The 19763-nt window shown below is 36.5% G+C and overlaps 1 protein-coding gene across 5 annotated transcripts; it reads left to right on the forward strand.

Moving 5' to 3' along the window:
- The first annotated feature begins 513 nt into the window (after positions 1 to 513).
- On the forward strand, positions 514 to 6310 carry LOC107897436 (ABC transporter C family member 3). 5 transcript variants are annotated; one of them, XM_041109013.1, is made up of 11 exons: positions 566 to 979; positions 1640 to 3143; positions 3303 to 3389; positions 3466 to 4092; positions 4200 to 4364; positions 4520 to 4814; positions 4919 to 5133; positions 5209 to 5514; positions 5602 to 5665; positions 5745 to 5984; positions 6068 to 6310. In XM_041109013.1, exons 1-11 carry the CDS (start codon positions 771 to 773, stop codon positions 6184 to 6186), a joined length of 3831 nt encoding a protein of 1276 aa, XP_040964947.1. In that variant the 5' UTR covers positions 566 to 770; the 3' UTR covers positions 6187 to 6310. The 5 variants fall into 5 exon arrangements, 4 of the variants coding, with proteins under 4 accessions (XP_040964946.1, XP_040964949.1, XP_040964947.1 ...); XM_041109014.1 differs by having other exon boundaries at positions 567 to 971; positions 1971 to 3143; XM_041109012.1 differs by having other exon boundaries at positions 514 to 3143.
- The last annotated feature ends 13453 nt before the right edge of the window (positions 6311 to 19763 follow it).

Consider the following 19763-nt stretch of genomic DNA (forward strand, 5'->3'; position numbering starts at 1 on the left):
TACGACAGTGGGCTTGATAAAAGAAATTATGTTAAATTTGATGGCCGGAATCACCCATATAACAAAAGGGAAGTGTGTGTAGGATGAAAGGGTAGCATTTGTGTGCATAGATTCCCCTTACAAAATCTCGAAGATACATCCTTTCCCTATAGATGAACCAAATATAAATCAAATTATATTAAGAATGTTATTAAATTATATATTATCATTTTTATTAAATTTTATTTAATAATAATTATATTAAAATATGATTAAATTATATTTAATAATAATCCTATTAAAATTTAATAATAACAATAATCAACTACCTACAAAAAAAATTCTACTAAAAATATTTAGCTCATTTAAATTATTTTCCTTTTAATATTACAACATCTATTCAATCAAACATTAAAATACATTAGAATACTATTAGTCCAATTTCATTTAACTAAATAAATTAATTAATAATTATAATTCCATTCCCCTCCTCACTGTAAGTGTCCGGTCCAGTTCATTGCAAACTGTTTTTAGTCAACCAACTTGTACAATTTCGACGAGGATTCATTATGATTTCACATGTAAATGAACATAATTTCCAAATCTAAAACAAATATTTGACTAAAAGACTTGGAATCCTTTCAGCAAAAATTGTCAAATTTTACCTTATGTAATCCCACAGAGGAGTTGGAGGATATATTTGTATCCAGTCTCCACTTAATCAAAACAATACCTTCATCAGTTCTCACAAAACCTTTTTTTTTCAGTCAGTGGAAGAAACACCAAAAAGAATGAAGCTTTTTGCTTCAGAATCATTTTTGCTGATGAGCTCAGCTTCTAGTTTTGACTTTCTCCTGAAACCCATTTTCCTTCATGGCTTTTCTGCTTCATTACACCTAGTTTTACTGCTTTTCTTGTCACTCTTATGGGCCGTGAACAGAGTTAAAGGAACTGGCAGGGAAAGTTCGATGAAGACGTTGAAACAAAGGAAGGTTCTGTGGTACAACCAAACTTTAGCTTGTTGTGTTGTTGTTTCAGCATTTAATGTTGTCTTGTTTTTGCTAAGTTGTTTTTGTTGGTATAGAAACGATTGTTCTGTGGTAAAGTTAGTGATACTTTCTGATTATGTGGTAAAATTACTTGCTTGGTGTGCAATGTGTGTTTTTTTGCATTGTCAACTCTCCAACTCTGGTGGACAAATGGAGTTCCCATTTTTGTTGAGAGTTTGGTGGGGTTTTTATTTTTCAATTTCATGTTATTGTCTTGTTATAGACATTGTTCTTTTCACAAAACAAGTTCCTTTCCCAAGCCAGTATTTAGTATCCGATGTTGTTTCTGTTGTTACTGGTTTGTTCCTTTGTATTGTGGGGTTTTTGGCTAGAAATGAGGGTGCAAAGGCCCTCCTTCAGGAGCCCCTATTGGACGGTGATTCTAATGTTAGTAATGGTATAAAGTTGAGTAGGAAAAGAGGCAGTGATACCATAACCCCATACTCGAATGCTGGTATTTTCAGCATTCTTACATTTTCTTGGATGGGGCCTCTTATTGCTGCTGGCAATAAGAAAACTTTAGACCTTGAGGATGTTCCTCAGCTAGATAGCCATGATAGTGCAGTTGGGGCTTTTCCAAATTTTAAAAACAGGCTTGAATCAACTGACAGTGAGGGGAATGGAGTTACCCTGCTTAAGCTGGTGAAGGCATTGTTCTTGTTAGCTTGGAAAGATATTCTCACAACAGCTTTGTTTGCATTTCTGTCCACTGTGGCCTCGTATGTTGGCCCATATCTCATTGACACTTTTGTTCTGTACCTGAATGGGCAAAGATTGTTTAATTATGAGGGGTATCTTTTGGTTACGGCTTTCTTTGTTGCAAAGCTAGTCGAGTGCATATCACAGAGGCACTGGTTTTTTAAGTTGCAACAGGTCGGGCTTAGGCTGAGAGCTGTTATGGTAGCAATGATTTATAACAAGGGTTTAACACTCTCTTGCCAGTCAAAGCAGTGCCACACCAGCGGGGAGGTCATCAATTTCATGACTGTTGATGCAGACCGGGTCGGAGAGTTTTGTTTTTACATGCATGATCTCTGGACAGCTGCTATGCAAGTTGTTTTGGCTTTATTGATCTTGTTTAAATACCTTGGTCTGGCTTCCGTCGCTGCTTTTGTTGCAACTGTTCTTGTTATGTTGGTAAATATCCCATTGGGCAAAGTACTAGAGAAACTTCAGGAGAAGTTGATGGAATCGAAAGATAAAAGGATGAATGCAACATCTGAAATTTTGAGGAACATGAGAATTCTCAAACTTCAGGGGTGGGAAATGAAGTTTCTGTCCAAGATTATCGGGCTTAGGAATGTCGAGGAAGGATCATTAAAAAGATTCATTTATACGAATGCCATTAGTAGTTTCTTTTTCTCCATTGCACCCTCGGTTGTGTCTGTATCCACATTTGGTGCTTGTATCCTTCTAGGAGTCCCACTTGAGTCAGGCAAGATCCTATCTGCACTTGCAACATTCAGGATTCTTCAAGGGTCCATCCACGCTCTTCCTGAAACAATTTCGATGATCGCTCAGACAAAGGTGTCTCTTGATAGAATTGCTTCCTTTCTTCAGCTTGATGACTCGCAGCCTGATGTTATAGAGAAGCTTCCAAGAGGAAGCTCGGATACAGCAGTTGAGGTTGTTGATGGGAATTTTTCTTGGTACTTCTCGTCTACTGCAACACTAACAAATATAAATTTGAAAGTTTATCATGGTATGAAGGTTGCTGTTTGTGGCACAGTTGGCTCCGGCAAGTCGAGTTTACTTTCCTGCATTTTGGGGGAACTACCCAAGATATCTGGCTCTCTTAAGTTGTGTGGTACAAAGGCCTATGTTGCTCAATCACCTTGGATTCAAAGTGGCAAGATTGAGGAGAATATATTGTTCGGAAAGGAGATGGATCGAGAGAGGTATGACAGAATACTTGAAGCTTGTGCCCTTAAAAAGGATCTTGAAATCCTGCCATTTGGTGATCAGACCGTTATTGGTGAGAGGGGAATCAATTTGAGCGGTGGACAGAAGCAAAGAGTACAGATTGCGCGTGCTCTGTACCAAGATGCCGATATCTATCTCCTTGATGATCCTTTCAGTGCTGTGGATGCTCACACAGGATCTCATTTATTCAAGGTGACTCTTAAGTAACAGCTTTACTACTCTGTTTGATAAGTGATAACTAATTGAAATTCTATCAATATTTCCTATTGGCCAGCTTTCTCTTTTATTTTTGAACTTCCTTATTCTGTTGATGCATTGCTTGAGTATCTTGGTTTTATCTTTGGATGACAGGAAGTTTTGCTATGCAGTTTGATTTCGAAAACAGTGATATATGTCACTCATCAAGTTGAGTTTTTACCAGCTGCTGATCTTATCTTGGTAAGCTTTTTAAAATTTTTCCTTGGATTCATAAAAAAATTGACAGTACTAGATTTAATGTGTACATTTGTATTAGGTTATGGAAGATGGAAGGATTACACAAGCTGGAAAGTATTATGACATTCTCAAATCAGGGACCGATTTTATGTTCCTTGTGGGTGCGCATAAGAAAGCTTTGTCAGCCATTGGTGCTGTTGAGACCGGAACTGATTCAGAACAAAGTAGGAGTGAAGGTCTTAAAGGGGATGGTGGTTTGGAAAGTGCTCAGGGTAATGAGAGTGATAATATAGAAGATGTTGGACCAAAAGGACAACTTGTTCAAGAAGAGGAACGAGAGAAAGGAAAAGTCGGGTTTTCCATCTATTGGAAATATATCACAACAGCATATGGAGGCTTTCTGGTCCCTCTGGTGTTGCTGGCGCAGATTCTCTTTCAGACTTTCCAAATTGGTAGCAATTACTGGATGGCTTGGGCCTCTCCCACGTCTGCCGATGTCGAACCTCCAGTTGGGAGCCTTACACTAATAATTGTATATTTAGTTTTGGCCATTTCAAGTGCCTTTTCGGTCCTTACCAGAGCCATGCTTCTTAGTACAGTCGGATACAAAACAGCGACTCTTCTCTTCAAAAAGATGCATTCCTGCATATTCCGTGCTCCTATGGCTTTCTTTGACTCCACACCTAGTGGAAGAATTCTAAACAGAGTAAATTATCTTTATACACTCCTTTTATGCTTCAAATTTTGGGCTTTTTAACCATTTTTCGGGTTTGTTTGTAAGATTTTGATCTTTTTTTCCCCTGCCTCGTGTAGGCTTCTACAGATCAAAATGCTGTGGATTTGAGAATTCCATACCAAGTAGGGGGATTTGCCTTTTCGGTTATCAATCTACTTGGAATCATTGTTGCCATGTCTCAGGGTGCTTGGCAGATATTTATCATTTTTATCCCTGTCATTGTTACCTGCATTTGGTACCAGGTAATTCTTGTCACTTCATTCTCTAGTTTGGTAAATTGTGGCTATAGAATACAGGACTTTGCATACATGCAACCATGTATTGATATATTGTAAAGTTCGAAGTTCTATCATATAATATATATACATTCAACCTTGCATAACACTTGGACTTGCAGCAATATTACATATCTTCTGCACGAGAACTTGCACGTTTGGTTGGTGTATCCAAAGCTCCAGTAATACAGCATTTTGCTGAAACACTTTTAGGTGTTACAACTATCAGGTGCTTTGATCAAGAATCAAGATTCCAAGAGACAAACTTGACATTGAATGACTCCTATTCTCGTCCAAAATTTCATGTTTCTTGTGCAAAGGAATGGCTGTGCTTCCGCCTGGACATGTTGTCTTCTATTACTTTTGCTTTTGGTCTGTTCATTTTGATCTCCGTACCAAAGGGAGTTATTAATCCGGGTAAGCAATTGCAGATGATTGTCATCTCATCTTCATTGATTACCATATCATTCTAGATAAAGAATGTTAAGGGAAAATGATGGAATGTATTTTCTTTTGTTTAGCCATTGCGGGGTTAGCTGTTACATACGGACTCAATCTAAATTTATTGCAAACTTGGCTTGTATGGAATATTTGCAATATGGAGAATCAAATTGTATCAGTTGAGAGAATGCTTCAGTACAGTAGCATTCCTTGTGAGTCTGCGCTTGTGATAGAAACTAATTGCCCAGAACGTTCTTGGCCATTCCATGGAGAAGTTAATATTCTTAATCTGCAGGTAATGCAGGTTTTGTTGTTTATGAATTTGATTCGTATAGTTTTTTTTTTAATTAATTGATGATGATTGACGTAGGTACGGTATGCCCCACACTTGCCTCTCGTCTTGCGAGGTCTGACATGCACATTTCCAGGAGGGTTGAAAACTGGCATTGTAGGAAAAACAGGCAGTGGTAAATCAACTCTTATACAAGCACTTTTCCGGATAATCGAACCTGCAGCAGGCCAGATTATAATTGACGGTGTCAACATCTCATCGATCGGACTGCATGATTTGCGGTCAAAACTCAGCATCATTCCTCAGGATCCTACCATGTTCGGAGGGACTGTACGTAGCAACTTGGATCCACTTGAAGAGTATACAGATGAACAGATTTGGGAGGTGGGGTTCATTTGGTTCTTTTTCTGATATGACACTGTCGCTTATGGTTCCATATTTGAAGGTTTGTGTATTTGTATTTCTTTAAAGGCATTGGATATGTGCCAACTCGGGGATGAAGTTAGAAAGAAGGAAGGGCGGCTCAATTCGACAGGTTCAATATTCTATCATATAGCGAATACTAATTGATTATTGAAGAAACATTTTACAGTATTATAGCGCTTGCTGTGCAGTTATTGAGAATGGAGAGAATTGGAGCATGGGTCAAAGGCAGTTGGTTTGTCTGGGGCGTTTGCTGCTGAAGAAAAGTAAGATCGTGGTGCTCGATGAAGCTACGGCATCTGTGGATACGGTTACTGATGATCTGATACAGACAACTCTAAGGGAGCATTTTTCGAACGCTACAGTTATAACAATTGCTCACCGTATAACTTCAGTTCTTGACAGTGATATGATTCTGCTTCTAAGCCAAGGTCAGTATGATATTCGTGATTTATTAGTTGTTGGATTTGTTGAAATGCAACTTGTTTAAGACCCAGTTTTTGAATTATTACAGGAGTTGTTGAAGAATTCGATTCTCCGGCTAGATTGCTAGAAAACAAGTCATCATCTTTTGCGCAGCTTGTAGCAGAGTACAGTACGAGATCAGATTCAAGTTTGCAGAAACTTGAGTGAACTGGATAACAGTGAAAAAACCACTCATCCCTTCTTCTACCTTTATCTATACCATCCGAGTATGCCGCGGAACGAATCAATCGCTTCCTTTCTTCAATATATATATACAAGGCTATTATAACTATTGAATGACCAAAATATCGGGCAATATACAAATAAAAGCTCTTTTTTTTTTAAATTACTGAAATGGGCTAGGTAAAAAATTAATTATCGGAATGACCCTATCTCTCCGAAAACGCGTCCACGTCAACGCGTTGTCAGGTGACAAAGCAGGAAAATGGAAGTGTTTTGCCTGTGTCTCCTGTTACTGTTAGGGTTTTGGGTTTTGGGTTTAGGGTTTAGGGTTAGGGTTTGGGGATTTTAGGTTTAGATTTTTAAAGAAAAAATTAAATAAATAAGGGATTAGGGTTTAGATTTTTTTAATTAAATTAATTATAAAATTTTTAAAATTAGATTAGGGTTTCGTCTTTATAGTTTTTTTAAAAATAAATTAAATTAGGGTTTAGGATTACTTGAGTAAATTAATTAAAATTTTTAAAAAATTAGATTAGGCTTTGGTGTTAAGGGTTTTTAAGGAAAAATTAAATAAATTAGAGTTTAGGGTTACTTGAGTCAATTAAATATAAATTTTAAAAAAATTAGATTAATGTTTAGTGTTTAGGGTTTTTAAGAAAAAACTCAAATAAATTAGGGTTTTGGGTTTAGGGTTAATTAAATTATTTGTTAATTTAAAAAAGCTTTCACGTGGACGTTGTTTTGCTATAATAGCTCTTGAAAAAATAATTTTGAGAAGACGTTTCTGAGCAAATAATGTTAAAAACGCTTTAAGCAGGATGCATTGTCAGTAAAAGTATTGAAAGAAGTTCCCACGTGGACGTTCTTTTGTTACAGTAGCTTCCGAAAAAATAATTTCGAGTAGACGTTTTTGAGCAAATAGTGTAAAAAATACCTTAAACAGGATGCTTTGTCAGCAAAAGTATTGAAAGAAGCTTACACATGGACGCATTTTTTGCTACAGTAGCTCCTGTTTGGCTTGAGGCTATAAATGAGGCAAAATTTTTTTCTCAGATTGCATAAGCTACAGCAAAAAAAAATTTAGAGAGGTTAAGAAAGATAGAAATTAAAGATGAGTGAACGCATCATTGCTGTTATTTACCATGATGGTGAGGTTCGTCATACCGAGAACGGTGTTATTTTTTAATCAAAGAATACAGTGCGACTGGTTTTTAACCAGAACATAGATTTGACAGAACTTCGTAAAAAAATTAGGCGTAAAATACTCGAAACGACGCCAATGAAAGTTCTGTCTATTATGTATCGATTTTGTTCTTCTGTTGATCCGGTGACATATGACTCGTTTGACATAAAAGGTGCTCGTAGCTTAGAGGCAATGTTGCAGACTTATCTCGCTAGTAGAGCGCCCTATATTGAGTTATATGTACAATTTACATCGTCAAATGATGCACTTACGATTTCTGTTCGAGAGGTATACACGACCCTTGCCCGACACTCGGTTCGTGGGTTACAAAACACGAAACAACCCATGTTTGGTAGCAGTATGGAATACACAACCCCAGCACGACACTCTGTCAGTGGATAAGACATGCACCTCGGTGGGTCGATGTTTGATGCTGGAAATACGTACTGGGGAACGACATCAACTTCTAGTGGTTGGCAATCTACATTCAATTGGGGATGTTATGAAACGCCTAGAAGAAGGGATGATGTACTCCCTACGACGTCCATCGGTGAGGGGACCTCGTACGTTGCAGATGATGGTGAGTTAGAAGATGACTCCGATGTGGATCCACCTCGAGAGCCCAGGCCCGATAGTGCAGAAGTTGCATTATTTTCTAAATCGGAGCCTATTCCAACCAAACCTGAAGATGTTGAAGGGGTTCAGATGAAGAAGATCCACGATTCAGGGCATACTCACTTCCAGCCCATGTGCATAATGTCAATCTGTCTACAGATGATGCGTTGGAGTTTCCAGATCTACCACACAGGTTGCGTGATCGTACAAGTTCGCTACTGGATTTAGGTAAATTTGAAGTTGCTAATGAGTTTTCCAAAAATGATAGTTTTATTGGTGTATTGAAACTACATAGTATCAATAACGGCGTTAACTACCACGTGGTTAAATCCAAAACTGATAAGTTTGAGGCAAAGTGTACAGTGCAAGACGGTACATGTTCATGGAAAATTTACGTCTCGTTGAGAAAAATGACATGGTTCTGAGAGATAATAAAGTACAAAGGTCCACATACATATGTTGCAGTACAATATTTAGGGTTTCTGAATAATACTGTTATTATATAATGTTGCATTATTTAATGTACTCCGTTGATAGGTATTTCACAAGATCATCCCAAGATGGATTCAGCTATGTTAGCTAGCTTGATACTACCCATGGTGAAGGCAGATCCTAGGACTTCAGTGCCGGTCTTAATTGCCAATATTCGTAGCCAAATGAGGTACACGCCCTCTTACCGCAAGGCTTGGATAACTAAGTAAAAGGCGTTGGAGAAGTTGCATAGTTGGTGGGACGCTTCATATAATGAAATATGGTAGTGGTGTCAAGTGCTAGAAAGATACATCCTAGGTTGCATAACAAACCTTGAAACGGAACATGCGTACTACAACGACCGATTGCTACGTGGATGCTAGGTGTTCAAACGCCTGTTTTGGACCTTTAAGCAATGCCGAGACGCATTTCCATTCTGTAAGCCATTGGTACAAATTGACGGTACCTTTATGTTTGGTAGATATACCCATCGGCTATTGCTAGTAGTGGCACAGGATGGCAGTGGGAGAATTCTTCCAATTGCATTTGCAATAACATCCGGGGAGTCAGCTGATGACTAGGATTTCTTTTTATCTAGGTTAAGGAGGCATGTGTGCCCCCAACCTGATATCTGTGTTATTTCAGATCGGGGCACCGAAATACTAGCTGTAATTGATCGACAGGGAAGCTTATGACAGTGCACACACCATCGGTATTGCCTAAGGCACGTTGCTTCCAACTACTATAGGCAATATCCATCTAAGAGTGAACGACGACAAGTGACCAACATGGGTATTTAGTCTCTATTAATATAATTTCGTTTGTCATTTTGAATTTATTCTAAATGAAAGAGTAGTATGTAACATTCACTATAAACTTATATTGGCGGGATATGAAATAAATAAATACTGTTTTCATGAGATGTTGGCAGTTTTACGTTTAATTAACGGCGAAGGCGCGGACTACCTTTATAACATACCTTTCGAATAATGGGTACAACATACGATGGCTGCCTATGATATGGTCATATGGCTAAATGCATAAATTCTGTTCTAAAAGGAATGCCGACAATCCCAATTGTAAATTTACGTCTTCCAAAGTGATAGTACACTCTCCACATGAAAGATGGAATGTGTGTGTATCGGGTCTCCACCTCTCAATCAACGCACTGATGAGTTTTGGGTCCAACTTGCATTCTCGGCCTACCGTCACCACGTGCCAAAAACCCGCTTCCCGCAGGTAATTCTTTACCAACGGTGATGGAGGACCATGCATATTACGGACATGCATTGCAATATCCGATCTACAGACTTTTATAAGAAATAATAAAATAAATTTTTTTTAAAATTGCATAAATAAATAAAAATCTTAAATAATATTTAAAAATTAAATTTAACACTTACCATTTTCATTTGTCTGACGGATATGTGCTTGTTATCGAGACGAATTAATTCTCCGGCCATTGCTAACACGATCAAATTTTTATGATTTAAAAAAATTCAAAAATATAAAATTAAAGCTTTTTTTAAAATAATTAAAAAAATTAAAGCTTTTTTTAAGAGGAATTTGAGAGAATATTGGAGAGAAATTGATAGAAAGGATTTAGGTGTGAAAAAATGAAATGGGGATTTTTATAGTTTTTTTTACTGTTGGAGGGTCATCAACGGTAAAAAAAGTAGTCGTTGCTACTGTTCACGCGCGGGCAAAACGCTTCGTCAAGGAAGCGGTTTGTCCATGTTGATAGAAAGCGCGGCACTTCATCGACGAAGTATTTTCTTGCCTAGTCACCTGGCAACGCGCTGACGTGAACGCGTTTTCGGGGAATTGGATCATTCCGGTAATTAATTTTTTACCGGGCCCATTTCAGTAATTTTTAAAAAAATGGGCTTTTATTGGTATTTTGCCCCAAAATATCCTTTCAAATTAATACTAAATATTTTAATGTTTTAGTTTATATAAAATTTTATCTATTAGAATTTTACATTATTAGATTTTTTTTATAGGGTAAATTACACCAACAATCATCCAATTTTGGGGTAGCTAACAAAACAGTCACCTAGGTTTCATTTCAGTCACTCAACTTTCGAAAATTTACAAACAGTCATTTTTGCCGTTTTTCGTCACAGATGTCACTGCAAAGTGACATAGCAAATGATGGCATCCTTGGTGTCAAAAAAATCCTCCAACTGGCCGGTTACTTTCAATTTAACAGCTTTACTAGTACCAATTTAGGGTTAGAAAAAAAGAAAAAACAAGGAGAAGAGGAAAAATAAAGATGCCTAAAATGATTTTGGTGTGTTATTGTAGAAACCCAGCCAAATTAAACACGTCTTGGTCCAATGACAACCCAGGTAGGGGATTTTTTGGGTTTAAGAAATTTGGCAGTGGATTTCGAAAACCATGTTGGTTTTTTACCTAGTTGGATTCACCATTGATGCCCAGTTCACGAATTGTGTTGTTGGGTCTTCTGAAAAAAGTGAGGACATTGGAGGATACAAGGAGGAGGGAGAGAAAAACATGGTTTTTGGTGCTTGTATTTGTAACTATGTTGTTATTTTTTAAACCCTAAATCAACTTATATTGTTGTTGTTAGCACTGAAAACCAGCTTATATTTTGTAATATTGTTGCTAGTATATTGTTGCGTATGTTGTTATACATGACTGCTGGTATATTGTTGCTTATGTTGTTATACATGACTGCTAGTATACATGGCTAACTAGCTCATGTTATTGTTTACAAACTTGAAAAACATGAAATGAGATATAATATGTGATTGTTGCTTACAAATTGTTTTGTAATATTGTTGTTGCTTACAACAGTTAGAAAGTTGTTTTGTAATATTTGATTTCATTTCAAAGTTGACAGACTTGAAAGAATGTTTAATCTTCATTTTATTTGTATTTCTTAATACTCATATATCAAAAAAGATAACACAGATGAATTATTTTTGTATTTCTCAATTCTCACACATTTTTTTTCTCAATACTCATATGTTAGAAGAGATAACACAAATTACATGGATCAATGCTCATATATTAAGGCCAAAACGTCAAACTGTTTACAAAAGGAATGAGGGGTAAAATATTTCCAAATTTTCTTACAATTCAACACAATTGAACAGATGTGAATTGTAGGCAAATTTACAAAAAAAATTAGTGACTATATGACTAAGTTTATCAATAGTAGCAATCATAGGAAAATTTACAAAAATTAATCTAAGTTAATAAATCAGTAGCAGGAAAATTTACACAATTTCAAAAAGTTAGCAAAATATGGTCTATTCACAATGTCATCATCGGTCTGTCATAGATGACTCTTGAGTAGGAGGCATCCATCTAACAGTGGTTCGTTTCCTCTTGAATGGGAGCTTTTCTCTTTGGGCAGCATCTTTTTGGTGAGTGGGGGCAGCTTGTTGATGAGTTGGGACAGTTGGTAACTAAGTTGGGCCAGCCTGTTAAGTGCGTAAGATTATAGATTTAAAAGGCTATGGCAGTCTAATAAGAAGTATGTAACATAATACCATGGATGAAAGATGCCATGGTGGCATAGTACAAAGTATACGATATACAGTGTAAGTGTTAGAGTATGCCCAAAGATCAATCATGAGATGGTTGTAATAACATACTTGATTTATCATGTTTATTAATATAAGGCGTTACCATTATTATTTCAGTTTCTTTTCTGTGTGCATAAATAAACTGTTTTATAATAATGTCCTGAGAATAATATGATTATTCTTAAAAGGTCCTTAGTCAAGTATTATTGTTGGCTAGGACAACAATAATGCATTAAGACTAACATGTAGTTGATTGATGATAAAGAGTTGTCATTGATATGGAATGTCAAGATCGATGCATGAATATGTGTGTTAGAGAACAACATATTAGACTGACCCGTTATGAGTATGTTTCTTGGATCATTATGTAATTGTCACAACATTACTCATAGTGATTAATATGTATATGATCCTCAGACTTGAGATCATCATAATCCCAACATCGTGAGTTGTGTATTTTGATACAGTCAAATGTACACCGTAACTGGTTGTTCTATAAAGGCTGATGTTGGATATACCACGATCAGTGTAGAGGGATATGGTCGATCGATATAGGATAAGTCCCTCCTACATAATGGGATTAATATATTAGGCCACTTGATTGAGTGAGACAAGAAATGCATGGCTATGCTGAAATAAGCTGATATGAGATGTCCTACTTATTTGTATATCATAGTCTACTTAAGATATCAAAGAACGTGGAATGGACTATGCAAGTGTGACTATTCCATGACTTGTGCCCGATCCAGAGATAAAGGACTTAAGGATTATTGCATGAAAGGTTAATCATAAAAGGTTATGTCGAATCATGATTTCTTGTGACTTAGGTAGAAATGATGCATTGCTAGGTGCCACTCATTGTTTGTAACATTGGAATCGTTCTAGTATTACTGCTAACGTTACAAGAACCTACAGGGTCACACCCTATAGTTGAAATGAAAGGAATAAAACATAGTTGGTATTGTGTTTGGTTATTTCTTGAATTAAATTAATTATAGAATTAATTTAATTGGGTAATCAAATATCGAACACATTATATGTGCAAGGTTGTTGTACGCATAATGAGAACATGAATTTGGTTAGTATATAAATTCAAATAAATATATAGTTTATCGAAATCATTATTATAATTAATGTAATTATAATTTTTGGTTGAAAAACATTGATATATTTATTTAATTTCTAGAAACCCTAAAAAGGGATATAAAATCCCGTTTTTCTTTGCTTTGTGGGTCTAGTAGCCGTCAAAGCAAAGTCTTCTCAAAAACAGTTTTTGGGATTCTTTCCGTTTATTGTCAACATGGTGGATTACGTAGAGGCTGGGATCACGATAGATTGCGGCTAGATTCGATAGTAGATCAGATTCCTCATCGCCAAGGCATAGTTTCGACTCAGAATAAGATTTGGTAATTTCAAAATCTTTTTCCCCTATTCGTTCCTCACACATAGATCCATGGTTAGGATCATCGGATATTTTATTTTTCTGCTGCGCCGTAAGAGTGTTGGCGTTCCAACAGTAAGACCATAGATGAAAGATGTTATGACAACCAGGTATGATGAGTAAGACTATAGATGGAAGACTCCATAGCATCATGTAATAATACGCCAAGATGGTGAATAGATATAAGACCATCGATGAAAGAATATATGACATTCACAGAGAAAGTCATCGGGAAAATAAATACGAGTTAAGTTTGTTGGGATAGTAAACACAAAATAGACAATCCGCTATGATAGTAAACACAGAATAGACAATCTGTTAGGACAATAAACACAGAATAGTTAGTTCATCGAGACAGCAGACACGAGTTGATCTGTTAGGACTAAGGGAGTAAGTGGCGAGAAGGGTGTAAGACTTTAATTCGACTAAGGTAACTAGTATATGTAAGTGTAGATAGTCTGCCAGGACAATAAACATGGGTATTATGCTCAGACAGACCATAGTGGCATGGAATTATGACATCTCAGAAAATTCGTTGAGACGATAAATGCTAAAGGTTCGCCAAGATAAGATATATGAGACCCTAGCGGGAAGTTCACCATACAGAAGGTACGCCATGGGCTAAGATAGAAAGAGTAGCGTGAATAAGGTGTTAAACTATAAGCATGCATCAGCAAGATGCACCCGAGGGGTGTGGATCTCCGGATTAATAAAAGGGATTCGCCAAGGGCGATGTAAATTGAAACCAACAATAGGACTATTGAGTCTGCCAGAGAAACAATGAATCCTTTGAGAAAAGAACATATGAGGCAAAACTCTACTGGCTTGAAGCCACGAGCCTTAGGCCAATGAATGGACCACTGGCATATTGTGGGGAGAAGAGGTTGTAAATGGCTGGTCGTTAAGACTAGATCGTCAACAAAATAGAAGAATTCAGAGTAACAATAAGTGATCAAGAGGAACTAGACAACAGGGATCTGTAGGTGAGGGTCCGTCGGGGCGGAATAAACCCGTTGACAACTGAGCAAACAACAGTTTACCAAGAATAGTGAAGAACGAATAAAAAGTTAGAAGTTGTAAGAAAAATAGAGAGACGACCACAACTCCGGTAAAATCTGTTATATATCAAGAGGAGACAAGGAGTTGATATCTCTGTAAAAAAAACTTATCTTTAATGTTGACTTGCTAGATTAGTTATATTATGTTGTAAAGGATATTCTCACTAAGTTCATCAGAACTTATAGAATTTACTGCTTAATCGTAGGACAAGGTGAGTAGAGCTCACTGTTATCATCTTTGGTTTCTAGCCTCTTTTGAGTACACTGTTATTATGGATTTGTGAATGGAGCTCACACTCTAGCAAACTGAGGTCGAGATTAGTGAAAAAGATCGAGTAGTAGAAAGCAGAGAAAAATCAAGTCCACCTAATCGAAAAACACATGTATAATTCAAGTAACAAGGTTTATTGATATAAATATCACAATGGTTTAGTTTTAAGAAAAATTTTAAAACTATGTTATGTCAAAATATTATTTTTCTATACTGATTTTTCCAACATTACTAATGGTCCAACAATACATTACACTCCCAATGAGAGAACGTAGGTTCGATATTTGGAAATGGCATTATTGGGAAGCACAACTACGAACCCTGAACATGGATCATAAAACAGAAGTGTTTGCAAATCAGTCACTGTCCCCGATACATACTCATGCATTCCAGCTATCCACCCTTGAAGCTCGTTGTATGACACATCCCAGTCACCATACAACTCTCACATCGCCATTTGCTTTGCCCACCATGCCTTTTGGTACGACACTTTGTACTTGAATCGAGCTTGCATATCCACAATAAGGACCGACACTTGAATGGTGGGTGACTCTTTCACTGAAGGGATGATCAGTTGCATATAGCTTTTGCATCTAAGTTTCTATGGTCTTGCGACATACGAGCGGACGTGCATGTGTGTGGACCTTCTAGTTTCCTTATCATCCACATCTGTGTCCCCTGCATTAACGTAGCTCGGGCACGCCATTTACAACCACTTGACGCTTTCCAACATTCTCCTGCGTACAAAGACTGCGTCGACTTCGTTACTTTATAATTCACACCTAATTTCAAGCTAAGTTGTTTTATAGCATGTAAACAGTCTTTTTGTTATCAAATTAATGCCCCACAAACAACTCATCTTCGTCAAATTCATTGTAAACTAAGTGAGTCGGCCCAATATTTGGGTATTCCGGGAACTCGCATGCAAGAGCCGCATCAGGATCCACGTCGGTCATGAAGGTTCCTAGATTATTTCTTATAACTATACCAGGGCCCGTGTTTCTAGCCGAATGGGGGTTCACATTTTCACCCTCTACCGGTCCTTCCTCGTCTATGTCTTCAGGGATATCATCCAAATCGGGGTCACTAAAATCATTGTTGGGATCACAGTGGGATTGATCATCATTATCAGACCCTTCATCACAATCTTCTATGCTGGCCAACACCTCTAGATGGATCTCTAGACGATGACACGAGTATGGGGTGTTATACGAACATCCACCAGTGTTTGGATTTTCGAAAGTTGACGCTGACCGTACAAAACCTAACTGATCTTCCCAAGAGACGTTAAGATCAAAATCAATTCCGGAGCGCTGGCTTGTTAGAATTACCCCTTGAATTGGATCCGGTTTAGCTATCTCCGCGAACAACTCAACTGGACTGGAATTTTCTATTCCAGGGGGGCAATAAATTGCTATCATTGTACCTAAATCATCATCATCTTCAAGCTCCATTTCTGATAACTTTAGTGGATCAGTTGAAACCGAAAATCTATAAAACAGTCTCAACATTTGCTTTTTGCAACGGCTTGCTATCTTTGTACTGATTTTTCGTTTTAAATCCGACACCGAAATTTGTTTGTTGAATCTCATTCCTATTTTTTCCGGCTTTGAAATACACATATTTCTTCATTTGTATTTATCATTTCTCCATCGAAATGAACATAAACAAACAATATTTGAGAACTCATTCAAAAAAAATTGCTTTCTTCTAAAAAGAGAAAAAAAATTTCAAACTAGACAAAAATGAAAGATTAAATACCTTATATATATTTGATAAATTTGGTGTCGGTCATTTACAGGCCATCACCAATTTTTTTTTACTTTTCTCGTATACTGGTGCAGGCCATTAACAAACCAAAAGTAAAAAAAAAAAATTGGAAAAAAGGTGGCTTGCCAATGGCCGGCAGCACCTGTTTTCAAAATTTTTTTTTTACTTTTTTCGTTTACTGGTGCCTACCATTGACACCAAAAAAGTAAAAAAAAATTTAAAACAGGTGTTGCCGACCATTGGCAAGCCACCACCAAAAAATAATTTTTTTTACTTTTTTCGTATACTGATGCCTGCCATTAACATGAAAAAAGTAAAAAGAAACAAAATTTGGAAACAGGTGGAGCAAACCATTGGCAGGCCACCACCAAATTTTTTTTTTTACTTTTTTCGTATACTGGTGCCAGCCATTGACAGACCAAAAATAAAAAAAATTGGAAACAGGTGGAGCTGGCCATTGGCAGGCCACCACCAAATTTTTTTTCTTTTTTCGTATACTGGTGCCGGCCATTGACACGAAAAAAGTAAAAAAAATTGGGAAAAAGGTGGTGCTGGCCATTGGCAGGCCACCACCAAAACAATTTTTTTTTACTTTTTTCGTATACTGATGCCAACCATTGACAGACTAAAAATAAAAAAAAATTGGAAACAGGTGGAGCCAATCATTGGCAGGCCACCACAAAAAAACATTTTTTCCCCTTTTTTCGTATACTGGTGCTGGCCATTGACAGACCAAAAGTAAAAAAAATTTGGGAAAAAGGTGATGCCGGCCATTGGCAGGCCACCAACAAAACAATTTTTTTTTACTTTTTTCGTTTCAATGGCAAGCACTAGTATACGAAAAAAGTAATTTTTTTTGCAAAAAGGTGGTGCCAGCCATTGGCAGGCCACCATCAAATTTTCTTTTTTACTTTTTTTCGTATATTGGTTCCTACCATTGACATGAAAAAAGTAAAAAAAATTTGAAAAAAGGTGGTGCCGACCATTAGCAGGCTACCACTAATTTTTTTTTTCTTATACTGGTGCCTACAATTGACACAAAAAAAGTAAAAAAAAAATTACTTTTTAAGGTGGTGCCGGCCATTGGCAGACCACCACCAAATTTTTTTTTACCTTTTTTCATATTTTGGTGCCGGCCATTGACAGACAAATACCTGAAAAAAAAATTTATGTATACAGGGGGTGCCGACCACTGACAAGCCAGCACCCAAAATTTTTTTTTCCTTTTTTTCTTTTCTGTATACCAGTATTATACAATATAAAAAACTACACTGGTTTCGGCCATTCACAGGCCACAACCCCATTTCACTGTTCATTTCAGGTTATTTTGGTGATTGTTTTTAAACCTGGGGTATCTTTGTAAATATAATATTTTTTTGGACTATTTTAGTAAAATAGCCTACCAAATAAAATCAAACTACTCCAAAAAAAAACATATAACATATACATACGGTGAAACTGGAATCTACACATAGTAATTATAAATAATAAAATTTAAACTTGAGAAGACATTGTAATTTTGGAGTAAAAATAAGGTACACAAAATTGAAACCCTAATATCGAATATCAACCCAAAACTTCTTTACCACGTGATGTTGACAATAAAAGAGAAGGTAAAAAATTGAATGGTCCCGTCCCGTCCAGTCCCATCCCATCCCATCCCATCCCATCCATAAACAAATTGTAGTATTGGAGCAGTTCATAGTTGACTGAGAGCCTACTTGATGAAGAAAGCAAGTGAGGCCCATTTCCAATCACTTATTATTATTGTCTTGAATTCATGGTTTGTCCCTTTGGAAGGCAAGATTCTTTTTCTGTCCAAACAACAACGACCCAAACAGAATCTCGGACTTTTGGATGAATTTTTGAGCACGCAATTCGGAGTCACGTAGGCATCCCCATTGCCTCGCTCCTTTCCTCTCTTCTCATAAATGGTTTGAAAATTCCAACAGTTTCTACCAGACTTTCTCGGGTCTTCTTTTTCCATTTTTGTCCTATTAGTTGCTCATAATTATAATTGAAAATTCTCTCAAACTATATATACAAATTGAATTATTGTAATTATAAAATACTAAATTATAATATATTTATGATGTGAGTGGATTAAATTATGTAATAAATTTATAAAAAAGTTTATAATAAATAAAACTTAGTGGGCCATAAAAATTAAAAGGATATTTTATAATTCACCTTAACAGAACGTTGAATTATGTATGCTATTTTTGACTTTCACGGTGTTTGAAATGCATAGTTATAGCCCGATGACCTATTTGATAAAAGGTTGTAATTTTATAAATACGACCTGCGTGTCGTGCCTTACTACTATTCTCTTGTATTTCTCTTCTCATCTTAGTCCCTCGTATGTAAAACGAGTTTCTGCATATTGTAATTTGCAAGCGTTGCTGTGGGCTAGACGAGAAGGAAGATGGGTCAACTAGTGTGGACCGATAGCTTGTGAAGCAGCTTACACCTATAAGTTTCCTTTTGGTTCTCCCATTGGCTTGGGTTGCACCACCTTAGTTTATGGGCTATAACTACTGCATTTATTTATTGATTTATTTATTCATGTATGAGATGCTATGGATGACTAAAGCATACCAAATTTTAAATATGTTAAAATTCATTAATAATGAACCACATTAACTGATGAGATCAATTAAATGGCTAAATGAACTAAATTAAACCATAATTGGTAAGATGGAACAACCTTAATAAAATCTCTCTATTAAAATATTAAGTCAACATAGCATTCCAACTTTTCCCTTGTTAAGGCATCGATCAATACTGTGTAGGTTCTGCTAAAGCAAAGTACTAGTATTTATCTTGGTTAAATGCGAAGAATAAACAAGTGATATTCGCTGGTTAAAATTGGTTAATGACTTAACTAGGTTATTCTAATAGGATTAGAAACCTAGAGGCAAGTAATTTGGATAAAATCATAAGATGATTAGAACAAGAGTTGTTCACCAAATTTTAGGAGTTACATATGATGTAATTAGCAAGTGTTGCTTACCTAGATAACCATAATCTTGAGAGTAAAGCCAAAGCTGACTTAAGAGGAGGTGAAATATGGATCCTTAACCCATTTGAAACACCTTTTGAGAAAGTTTTTCCGAAACTAATATATGTGGGTTATTAATTTTGTAATAAAATAGTGGGAACATCATTTAATAAAGTTCTTTTAATGATTGATATA

Source organism: Gossypium hirsutum, chromosome D13, assembly GCF_007990345.1.
Source record: "Gossypium hirsutum isolate 1008001.06 chromosome D13, Gossypium_hirsutum_v2.1, whole genome shotgun sequence".
NCBI lineage: Eukaryota > Viridiplantae > Streptophyta > Magnoliopsida > Malvales > Malvaceae > Gossypium > Gossypium hirsutum.

What these genes read in the sequence shown, in the direction of transcription:
- LOC107897436 (XM_041109012.1), top strand. Translation starts at nt 771, where the DNA reads ATGAAGCTTTTTGCTTCAGAATCATTTTTGCTGATGAGCTCAGCTTCT. An exon ending in CAGATGAACAGATTTGGGAG is followed by an intron (nt 5,515 to 5,601) that starts GTGGGGTTCATT and finishes ATTTCTTTAAAG; the next exon opens with GCATTGGATATGTGCCAACT. An exon ending in AGGGCGGCTCAATTCGACAG is followed by an intron (nt 5,666 to 5,744) that starts GTTCAATATTCT and finishes CTTGCTGTGCAG; the next exon opens with TTATTGAGAATGGAGAGAAT.